This window comes from Salvelinus alpinus, chromosome 3 (genome assembly GCF_045679555.1).
Source record: "Salvelinus alpinus chromosome 3, SLU_Salpinus.1, whole genome shotgun sequence".
Classification (NCBI taxonomy): Eukaryota; Metazoa; Chordata; class Actinopteri; order Salmoniformes; family Salmonidae; genus Salvelinus; species Salvelinus alpinus.
This window is the reverse complement of record NC_092088.1, coordinates 37,091,132-37,103,151: the sequence shown is the minus strand read 5'-3', so window position 1 is coordinate 37,103,151 and position 12,020 is coordinate 37,091,132. Positions and strand designations below refer to the sequence as shown.

Here is a 12,020-nt window from a genome sequence, read left to right as displayed (position 1 = left end):
CATACTTTTTAGTATTGTAGCCTACTGTCCCTGCTTGCACGTTCGGTGTAATACAGGCATCTGATGATAGTGTTTGTGAATACCACTGTCCCTGACCCAAATCCCCAAGTCTACCAGTATTTTTATATTGTCTCCAGTAGAAGATGCTCTTTCACACGCCTTTTTGCAAACTCCAGGCGTGCTGTCATGTGTCTTCTTCTCAGGAGTGCCTTCCGTCTGGCCACTCTCCCATAAAGCACAGATTGGTGAAGTGCTGTGGAGACCTTCTGGCAGGCTCTCCCATATCAGCCAAGGAACTCTAGTTCTGACATGGGTTGTTATTGGTCACGTCCCTGACCAATGTCCTTGCCCGGTTGCTCAGTTTGGTTGGACGGCCATCTCCAGGCCGAGTCTGGGTAGTTCTATATTTTATTCCTGTTACCAATGATGGAGGCCACTGCTCTTGGAAACGTTCAATAATCTTGTTTTATACCTTTCCCCAGATATATGCCTCTTCACAATTCTATCTCAGATCTACAGACACTTCCTTGAACTTCATGGTATAGTTTCTGTTTTGATACGCACTGTCAACTGTGGAACCTTTTTATATAGACCCGTGTTTCTTTCTAAACAATTGAATTGGTCACAGGTGGACTCAATTTGGGGTGTCATAACAAAGGTGTGTGAATAAATACTAGCTTTATGTATTTCATTTTATGAATTTGAAAACATTTCTAAAAACATGTTTTCATGTCATTATGGGGTATTGTGTGTAGATGGGTGAGATGTAAAACAAATATTTAATACATTTTGAATTCAGGCTATAACGCATGAGTATTTAAGTCAAGGTGTGTGTGAATACATCACATGTCTAGCCCGGTACACTGCGGCTCAGGTTAATCGAACTCCCTCAAGGATTGATAGTCCGTGAGACCAACATGATAGGTATAGCTAAGCATATTATTTTAAAGCTAAAGCCTACAGAGTTTGTAAACAAACACTGTCTACAAACAAGTGTATAACACCTTATTTTTGGTTATGATGGTATTATATAGTTTTCCTAAGCTGATTAGACATTAAGTTAAAGAATCAATGGTTATGTAATGAATTAAAACTAGTTTTTTTGGCACATCAGTCACTGTGGCAGGTAGATTTTAAATATCTACCAGCTACTCCAGATTGTTTAACCAGCCAAAATAGTTTTGGGTCGATAAAATTACACCAACGGATGCGCATGCTTTGTAATGTTTCTCAAACAAATGTATTACTAGTAAGAAGATAATGTGGTATATTGTTTAATTTCATTATTTTGTGACCTGAGTCTTCTAACCAAAAATATCACAGATGAGACAAATCACCTGTCCCTTTAAGGGCGGGACGTTACTTTGGTAGAGCGACTGGAGTCATGTTTGTGCCTGTGAGATGTCTTGTCTTCCCTAGCAGTTAACTCAAACAGAAAAACAACCTAACTTGTTAACAAAACAATGTAAATAGCCAAGAAACACAAGGACAAACTGACTTCAGTAGACTTTTGTTTCAAGTAAATTAGACCAACTTTTATGCCTGTGCGCAGCGCTTCTAAAAATGAATCTTTCACTCTGCTCGTTACATGTGCACAGCCCCCATAGTCTATTTAGGATTCGTAGTTCTTTGACTTTGTGCGATTTCATTTACCAGCTATGCAACAGTGTATAAATGCTTTGAAAACAGGTATTGCTGCATTTATTTAACTAAATGTGATCATACTTTTTATTCACATGTTTCTCGCATTGTGACCTGACCACCCACCAACGTGGCTGGTGAAATAGACATCTTACCCACCAATTCCAAAATCTACCAGCATTTGGCGGGTGTTGCGCTTTTAACAATAGTGTGTATCTACAGGTTGGGAGGTCCTGATCCATTGGACTACATCAGTATGTACCGTAACATGGGCTGTGCAGCGCAGGACGTACAGGAACACTGGCACTACATCAGCTTCGGACTCAGTGACTTGTATGGAGACAACAGAGTACATGAGTAAGTAGTACAGTACTTCAGGTTAGAGCTCTGGCGGACCAAGTTGCCCAGGTTACTAACTCACCGACACATGGCTCTGAATACGTACTGTATAAGCAGTGTAGTGGTGGAGCTTCCACAATCCACCATGTTGCTTTCACCCTACAGTTCTGTTCACTTTCACTTTGTCATTCTGCAGAATCAGCATTGAGATGCTTCCACACTTGTTTTTCTTGTTCCTCAAAGTTATTTCACGTCAACAGTTTTCACCCCTTTATTTTGTATTGTTCTTGAGTAGACCTGCTAGCTCTGCTCCCCCACAATTCCCAGCAATCTCCCCGTTTGCTCCCCTTCAAACAGCTGCCATTCTTAATGCATGTTTGCCATAATTTTGCGGCGTTAAGGAGAATCTGGGTTTATGGTGTTGACTCGCTGTCAAATTAGGAGGGCCCAGGGTTTGGCTAATTAACACACACACACACAAACCTGATGAGAGAGACTGCTTGAATTAAGTGTGGGAATTCTGTATGTGTATTGTCAGGTTTACAGGCCAGGAAGGCCCCAGTGGCTTTGGCTTTGAGCTGACGTTCAGGCTGAAGAGAGAGGTGGGAGAAACAGCCCCTCCTACTTGGCCGGCTGAACTCATGCAGGGCCTGGCCCGCTATGTCTTCCAATCAGGTAAGGACCCAGGCTCTGTGTGTGTAGTGCGACGGGGATATGGTAGGCGGAGTAAGGTGAGGAGAAGGGAGTTCGTCTACCAATTACAAGGCAGGCACTCAGGGCATTATGCATTCCCAGCCGCTTTGTTACTTCACCGCGCAGAGGGCTCCCTGCCTCTGCATGGACATTTTGGAGCATGTCAGTATTTAACCTCATGCAACCCTATGTCAGTGATGTTTTTGCTAAGGAGAACACTTAGTGGAACTCAGCCCAATCATCCCCAGCTTCCCATTGGCTCTTTCAACCCTTCGCTTCTCTACTTCAACTTCCTCATGTAGCCTGTAAAAGAATGTGTTCTCATTCAGCTTGCCTGTTAGAATAAGGGCTAAATGGAAGTAAATGTGGACTAGAAGAGCATGTTATGTAATGTATGACACCTGTGTTTTTAAAGATCTAGCCAGCTCTGTGCGGTACTTCTGGGCTCTGGGGAAACTAAAGAAGTCTCATTTCCCTTTCTCTGATGGGAGAAGTGTGTTAAAAGTTGTCTTAGCTGAGGAACTTTCTAATCTTAACAGTATTTTCTTTACAGCTGTGAAAACGGTTCTCCATTTCTCACAGACCTTTCCTGGTGTGTGTGTGCCACTTTGCTAAGTCCTTTAAATCATCTAGCCGTGTTTAAAGATTACATTGAGGGGAGGGTGGGAGTGTTTAAAAGCCAGTCAGGGAAACAGAGAGGGAGGGGGAGCCCATTCTCTCTAGGTTATTCTACCCCCATCTGCTAGGGGTGTAATGATACACTGTGAACCCGAATGAATACATAAAAAAATATAGAAATTTAAACAAAAGGCCTATAGGTTATCCCTACGCTGCTTTGTATGCCTCGAGTAAATCTGAGTTGGAAAAAAACTAACTAGAGCCTATTACTAGCTAGTTCAATTTCTCTGATTATAAAGCCAACAAAATTGTTATAAAAACAACATTATTAGTGACCTAAAAGGTTAGCGGTGTTAGCCAGTCTCTAGCTTATCCAGGGTCAGTGATACATAGACAGTACATGGTTGCTTTTTCTATGGGAACGACTGCAATCATTTTGCAAGCAACATTGCTTGATGAATAAAAATGTATTAAATAAAATTAACCTCATAAAATGTTACCTGTAATGCTAATCTTGTGTAGCCTAATTGTCATCTCCTTATTTTCATACTGTACCTAAATTACAAGGGTTGGATTTGAACAAAACATTTTTTATGTCCGTACCTAAAAGGCATGTACAAAATCTGGCATGGTTTGCCTCATACATTCTGTACTGGTATCATTTTAAATTGAGAACATGTTGAGCTATATGTAAACAATGAGTTTAGCTATTCTCCTTCAGATGACCGATGCCCATAAGACCAGTAATGCCATTATACTGTAGGCCTATGGCTGCATTGGCTATGCATGCCATATGATAAGCTGCAAAATCGATTCACATAGCTGATACATTAAGAGAGCTTGACAATCAAATAAAACAGATTGGCTGTGATATTCTAATTGTAAGATCTTCAATCACAACACTAGTGTAATACTGTGAAACACTGTCATTCCACTTTTAGCGACAGATATATTATGGACATTTTCTGAAATTATAATGTAAAATATCTGCGTTTTGTAACATCCAATCAATCTTGCTGTGGGGAGCCAGCAGACCTTTCAGACCGTTTTTGCAATACAACAATCTTCAGACCTCGAAGGGAAGCATAACAACATGGTCCTTTTACTCCCCCTCTCTTTTCCAGTATATCTGGACTAGGTACCTGTTGCCTCCCAAGCAGATGGATTCCTCTGGATCTCTTAATCGCTGTCTCCCCCTCATGGCCACTTTCGCTTCAATTTCTCTCTCCCTTCTCAATTTCTCTCACATACACACACTTCCTTTCTCCTTCGCTTGACTTTATCATTTGCTCTTAGACTAGTGCTGAGAAAATATATGTTTTTTCTTGGGCTGGGACGATATCAGTATCGCAATATTTTTTTCCTAAAGAAGTTAAATGCACTTTGTTTTGTTCCCTTGCCACAATACTAACGAGTATTGAAGTACTGGTATTATCCCGGCCCTAGTATTTTCCAATATGTCACTGAGTAGTCTTTAACCTCCATGTCTCTCCTCTGTCCTGTAGAAAACACATTTTGCAGTGGGGACCACATATCGTGGCACAGTCCCCTGGACAACAGTGAGTCTCGTATCCAACACATGCTGCTCACTGAAGACCCCCAGATGACGCCGGTCCACACCCCCTTCGGCCTGGTCAACTTCCTGCAGGTAAGCTAATCTAGCCCCATGCTCTCCGGGCCTACCCTCTCAACTCCTTCCTTTTGAGTCTATAATAGCATTATGTCTGTCCCCTTATCTGTATGTGTTCTATAACCCTCTTTCTTACGCCCCTTTTTTGTGTGTGTAACTCCTTCTCCTCTCTATATAGATTGTGGGTGTGTGTACAGAAGAGTTGCAGGCGGCCCAGCAGTGGAACAGCCAAGGAATGTTGGAGCTGCTCCGAGGGGTCCATGTGTGAGTTTGAGGTCCATGTTTGAAATATGAGATGCACTACATGAGCAAAAGTATGTGGACACCTGCTCGTCTAACATCTCATGACAAAATCATGGGCATTAACATGGTGTTGGTCCCCCCTTTGCTGCTATAACAGCCTCCACTCTTCTGGGAAGGCTTTCCACTAGATGTTAGAACATTGCTGTGGAGACTTGCTTCCATTCAGCCACAAACGTTAGGGAGGTCGGGCACTGATGTTGGGCGATTTAGACCTGGCTCGCAGTCGGTGTTCCAATTCATCCCAAAGGTGTTCGATGGGGTTGAGGTACGGGCTTTGTGCAGGCCAGTCAAGTTCTTCCACACTGATCTCGACAAACCATTTCTGTATGGACCTCGCTTTGCGCACGGGGGCATTGTCATGCTGAAACAGGAAAGGGCTTTCCCCAAACTGTTGCCACAAAGTTGGAAGCAGAGAATCGTCTAGAATGTCAATGTATGCTTTAGCGTTAAGATTTATCTTCATTGGAACTAAGGGGCCTAGCCCCAACCATGAAAAACAGCCCCAGACCATTATTCCTCCTCCACCAAACTTTACCTTTGGCACTATGCATTTGGGCAGGTAGCGTTCTCCTGGCATCCGCTAAACCCAGATTCGTCCGTCGGACTGCCAGATGGTGAAGCGTTATTCATCACTCCAAAGACCGTGTTTCCACTATTTCAGAGTCCAATGGTGGCGAGCTTTACACCACTCCAGCCGACGCTTGGCATTGCGCATGGTAATCTTAGGCTGGTGTGCGGCTGCTCGACTATGGAAACCAATTTCATGAAGCTCCCGAAAAACAGTTATTGTGCTGACGTTGCTTCCAGAGGCAGTTTTGAACTCTGTAGTGAGACTTTTACACTCTTCAGCTCTCGGCAGTCCCGTTTTGAGTTTGTATGGCCAACCACTTTGCGGCTGAGCCGTTGTTGCTCCTACACGTTTCTACTTCACAATAACAGCACTTACAGACGATCAGGGGTAGCTCTAGCAGGGCAGAAATTTGACGAACTGACTTGTTGGAAAGGTGGCATCCTATGACGGTGCCACGTTGAAAGTCACTGAGTTCTTCAGTAAGGCCATTCTATTGCCAATGCTTGTCTATGGAGATTGCATGGCTGTGTGCTCAATTTTATACGTGGCTGAAATAGCCAAATCCACTAATTTGAAGGGGGTGTCCACAATTTTATGTGTGTATATACACACACACACACAGTTGAAGTCGGAAGTTTACATACACCTGAGCCAAATACATTTAAACTCCTAGAAAAAATTCTCTCTCAGATCAGTTAGGATCACCACTTTATTTTAAGAATGTGAAATGTCAGAATAATAGTTGAGAGTGATTTTATATCAGCTTTTAGTTCTTTCATCACATTCCCAGTGGGTCAGAAGTTTACATACACTCAATTAGTATTTGGTAGCATTGCCTTGAAATTGTTTAACTTGGGTCAAACGTTTCGGATAGCCTTCCACAAGCTTCCCACAATAAGTTGGGTGAATTTTGGCACATTCCTCCTGACAGAGCTGGTGTAACTGAGTCAGGTTTGTAGGCCTCCTTGCTCGCACATGCTTTTTCAGTTCTGCCCACACATTTTCTATAGGATTGAGGTCAGGGCTTTGATGGCCACTCCAGTACCTTGACTTTGTTGTCCTTAAGCCATTTTGCCACAACTTTGGACATATGCTTGGGGTCATTGTCCATTTGGAAGACCCATTTGCGACCAAGCTTTCATTTCCTGACTGATGTCTTGAGATGTTGCTTCAATATATCCACATCATTTTCCTTCCTCATGATGCCATCTATTTTGTGAAGTGCACCAGTCCCTCCTGCAGCAAAGCACCCCCACAACATGATGCTGCCACCACCGTGCTTAACGGTTGGGATGGTGTTATTCGGCTTGCAAGCTTCTCCCTTTTCCCTCCAAACGTAACGATGGTCATTATGGCCAAACAGTTCTATTTTTGTTTCATCAGACCAGAGGACATTTCTCCAAAAAGTATGATCTTTGTCCCCATGTGCAGTTGCAAACCGTAGTCTGGCTTTTTTATGGCAGTTTTGGAGCAGTGGCTTCTTCCTTGCTGAGCGGCCATTCATGTTATGTCAATACAGGACTCGTTTTACTGTGGATATAGATACTTTTGCACCTGTCTTCTCAGCATCTTCACAAGGTCATTTGCTGTTCTGGGATTTATTTGCACTTTTCGCACCATCTCTAGGAGACGGAACACGTCTCCTTCCTGAGCGGTATGACAGTTGCGTGGTACCATGGTGTTTATACTTGCGTACTATTGTTTGTACAGATGAACGTGGTACCTTCAGGCATTTGGAAATTGCTCCTAAGGATGAACCAGACTTGTGGAGGTCTACAATTCTATTTCTGAGGTCTTGGCTGATTTCGTTTGATTTTCCCATGTCAAGCAAAGAGGCACTGAGTTTGAAGGTAGGCCTTGAAATACATCCACAGGTACACCTCCAAATGACTCAAATGACGTCAATTAGCCCATCAGAAGCTTCTAAAGCCATGACATAATTTTCTGGAATTTTCCAAGCTGTTTAAAGGCACAGTCAACTTAGTGTATGTAAACTTCTGACCCACTGGAATTGTGATACAGTGAATTATAAGTGAAATTATCTGTCTGTAAGCAATTGTTGGAAAAATGACTGTCCTTAACCGACTTGCCAAAACTATAGTTTGTTAACAAGAAATTTGTGGAGTGGTTGAAAAACAAGTTTTAATGACGCCAACCTAAGTGTATGTAAACTTCCGACTTCAACTGTGTGTGTGTGTGTTTATATATTTTTTTTTATTTCACCTTTATTTAACCAGGTAGGCTAGTTGAGAACAAATTCTCATTTACAACTGTGACCTGGCCAAGATAAAGCAAAGCAGTGCGACACAAATAACAGTTACACATGGAACAAACAAACATAGTCAATAATACAGTAGAAAAAGTATATATACAGTGTGTGCAAATGAGGTAGGATAACGGAGGTAAGGCAATAAATAGGGCATAGTGGTGAAATAATTACAATATAGAAAATTAAACACTGGAGTGATGGATGTGGAGAAGATGAGTGTACAAGTTGAGATCCTGGAGTGCAAAGGAGCAAAAATTACTTTTACCTTAGATTCTTAAGTACATTTAAAACCAGATACTTTTACTCAAGTAGTATTTTACTGGTTGACTTGTACTTGTCATTTTCTTTTAAGGTATCTTTACTTTTACTCAAGTATAAAAATTAGGTACTTTTTTCACTACTGCAGTCTACTAGTCTTATTTCCCGTTAACTTTATCCCAGTGTGACCAAGTCCATGTTAACCCTATGTTAATGATGAACTTTTCCCCTCCGTGCTGTATGTGTTTAGTGCTGGAGGGCCCTGGTTGATAACTGATATGAGGAGAGGAGAGACCATCTTTGACATCGACCCTCATTTACAAGTAAGGCTTTGATTTAATTACACTGTTTTCATTCAAACAGCTCCACCTACTGGTTCAGCCCCCACAATGTGTGGGTCTTTGCTAGTGTTTATGTTTGCGTGTGTGTGCTCATCCTAAGCCGGAGCGTGTGGACCAGGGTATAGAGACAGAGGGCTCCAACCTGAGCGGCGTGAGCGCCAAGTGTGTGTGGGATGACCTCAGCCGACCGCCCGAGGATGAAGAGGACAGCCGCTCCATCTGTATAGGATCTCAGCCACGAAGACTGTCGGAAAAAGGTGACACACACTCACACCTAAACTAAGGTGCCTTCAGAAAGTATTCACACCCTTTGACTTTTTCCACATTTTGTTGTTACAGCCTGAATTTAAAATGGATTCAATTGAGATTGTCACATAAACCAAAATGTCAGTGGAATTATGTTTAGACATTTTTACAAATTAATTAAAACCTGAAATGTCTTGAGTCAATAAGCATTCAACCCCTTTGTTATGCCAAGCCTAAATAAGTTTAGGAGTAAAACTTTGCTTAAAAAGTCACATAATAAGTTACATGGACTCACTCTGCATTCAATAATTTTGAATGACTTCCTCATCTCTGTATCCCACACATACAATTATTTGTAAGGTCCCTCAGTCGAGCAGTGAATTTTAAACACAGATTCAACCACAGACTAGGAAGGTTTTCCAATGGCATCCTGTTCCTTTGTTCGGTGGAGAAAAGCTAAGGACGGGAGACTGAACATCTACCTCCCAACATAACATCTTGATTTGTCCTTCTCAAATAAACCTATTTTTCTCCCCCTGATTTGCTTTGGAGTTTGTTATTGAAGAATAAAATAAATTGGTAACACTCCTAATGTTTGGGGCAAATCCAGTAGAGCACATTACGGAGTACCACTCCATATTTTCAAGTATAGTGTTTGCTGCATCATGTTATGGCTATGCTTGTAATCGTTAAGGCCTGGAGTTTTTCAGGATAAAAAAGAAACTGAATGGTGCTAAGCACAGACAAAATCCTAAAGGAAAACCTGATTCAGTCTGCTTTCTGACCCTGGGAGATGAGTTCTCCTTTCAGCAGGACAATAACCTGAAACACAAGGGCTTATATACACTGGAGTTGCTTACCAAGATGACATTGAATGTTCCTAAGTGGCTTAGTTAAAGTTTTTGACTTAAATCGGCCTGACAATCTATGGCAAGACTTAAATGGCTTTCTTGCAATGATCAACAACCAACTTGACAGAGCGTGAAGAATTTGAAAAATACGAATTTTCTAATATTTTTCCATCCAGATTTTCAAATCTCTTAGTCTTTCTGGGTAAGTCCAACACGACTAGGTGATTCTAACATGTTGGGTTCTGAAAATATGAAATATACTTACGTCACTGAGGGAGAGAGGGGAATGTGAATGAATACTTTATGTAAATTAGGTATTTCTGTATTTCGTTTTCAATACATTTGCAAACATTTCTAAACATGTTTTCACTTTCATTATGGCGTATTGTGTAGATGTCTAAGGAAAAAAAATATATAAAATCAAGTTTGAAATCTGTCTGGAACACAACAAAATGTGAAATAAGTCAAGGGGGTATGACTACTTTCTGAAGGCACAAGACACTTCTAATGGGCTCTCATAGATCTGACATGCATTGTGTTAAATAGCCACCAAATGTAAGAAAACAGATTGAAATAGGGCTGTACTACCTGGACTTGTCCAATTTAGAACCACTCCCTATTTGTTTTCTGTTGCAAAACAGTTTTTTTATTGTGTTTTATTGAACACTACCAAGATTAGGGTAAGTGAAGTCCTGAGTGGTTTTGTGTCCTAATGTTATTGTATGTCCCAAAACAAACCCAATGGTTTGTCCCCTGCAGATACAGAGCAGATCAGAGAAGCCCTGAGAAAAGGATTGGAGTTCAACACTAAAGCAACACTACCCCCTATCAACTCACAGAGACAAGGACATGACAGGCCTCAGTGAGTACATGCACACACGTTAAGCCTTCTTTACTCACTTTCCCACTCCAAACTTTTATTCTGAGTCAGCATTGAGACACGCACTCTTATGTTTTTTCTTTCCTCAAGCAGTGATGTCACACCAACAGCTTTCACTCCCTTATTTTTAGTGTTCTCTAGAGTAGACTTGCCATATACACCCATACCCCTCCCTTTAACCCATCCAGAGACAGAGCCATGAGACCCCACTGAGTACAAAGTACTGGGACATTGAACACATGATAGTTGTATGATATTGTATGTGGTACAATTCTTCCCCTGGTTTCTCCATAGACAATGGGCCATTTGCAGAGCCAGCTGTATCACAGGTAAGAGAAACATGAGAGATGAGGGGCAAGGTTGTTACAAGCCATAGCAAACTCTTTCACACACTTTATAGGGAGATGCAGGCCACCACCGGACTTGATGTTTCCCCTGTACCTAAGTTGTCATTTGAATCTCTCTCTTTCTCTAGGAGTCGTAAGGACAGTCTGGAGAGTGAGAGTTCAGCGGCCATCGTTCCTCACGAGCTAGTTCGTACCAGACAACTGGAAAGTGTTCATCTGAAATTCAACCAGGAGTCAGGAACACTGCTGCCCCTCTGTCTCAGGTGCGCACACACACTAGAGTTGGGGATGATTATGGGTCTTCCCACATACATACATTATATAAAACAAGACTAGGGTCATCTGATAGAGCTGTTTGTATGTGAAAGGGGGATAGATGCGGAGCTGAGAGAGACGGATGGTAAGAAGCAGGTTCTCCAACCCAGCAGACATTTTCCATAAAGTATGTATTCAGTGATGTTTAATGATTGTTGTACTGGTCGTATTCTGTGCTTAGGGGTCGTTTGCTCCATGGTAGACACTTCACCTATAAGAGTATAAATGGAGACACAGCCATCACCTTCGTATCCACCGGAGTAGAGGGGGCCTTTGCTACTGAGGAACACCCGTATGCCGCACATGGACCCTGGCTACAGGTACACACACCCTGGCTCCTGGTACACACACAAACTGTTTCAAGTGCATACTTGCTGCATGTGCTTACTGCATGTTCTTATGTTACCATATCTCCTCAGATATTGCTGACTGAGGAGTTTGTTGAACAGATGCTTGGAGATCTATCGGAGCTCAACACTCGAGAGGAGGTGATTGGAAACACCTTTTACCGTTCTTTACAGGGGTAATATAAAGAATTTGGATCCGAGTTCTCTGGAACAGTCTTCCCGACAGCTAATGGTTCGAAGCTCCTGCGCATGTGGGATTCTCTACTTCACGCAATCTCTGCTCTGCTCATTTGGCTACCCAAAGAACAGGCTACTCTGGTGAATTTCAGTGATGAATGGTGCTCATGTAACAAAGTTAGATCAAAACTGAA

At 42.1% G+C, this 12,020-nt stretch overlaps 1 protein-coding gene across 3 annotated transcripts in view; it reads left to right on the top strand.

Annotated features, from left to right (window-relative positions):
- sufu (suppressor of fused homolog (Drosophila)) overlaps positions 1-12,020 on the top strand; it is a 33,495-nt gene that overhangs the window by 16,030 nt on the left and 5,445 nt on the right. The window contains exons 2-11 of one of the 3 annotated variants that reach the window (XM_071392643.1): positions 1,864-1,998; positions 2,519-2,655; positions 4,797-4,939; positions 5,100-5,185; positions 8,573-8,645; positions 8,782-8,920; positions 10,520-10,622; positions 11,116-11,250; positions 11,484-11,622; positions 11,722-11,790. In XM_071392643.1, the coding sequence (XP_071248744.1) occupies positions 1,864-1,998; positions 2,519-2,655; positions 4,797-4,939; positions 5,100-5,185; positions 8,573-8,645; positions 8,782-8,920; positions 10,520-10,622; positions 11,116-11,250; positions 11,484-11,622; positions 11,722-11,790 (1,159 nt within the window). Of the gene's footprint in view, positions 1-1,863; positions 1,999-2,518; positions 2,656-4,796; positions 4,940-5,099; positions 5,186-8,572; positions 8,646-8,730; positions 8,921-10,519; positions 10,623-11,115; positions 11,251-11,483; positions 11,623-11,721; positions 11,791-12,020 lie in introns of all 3 variants that reach the window. The other 2 variants (XM_071392642.1, XM_071392641.1) reach the window with 2 other exon arrangements.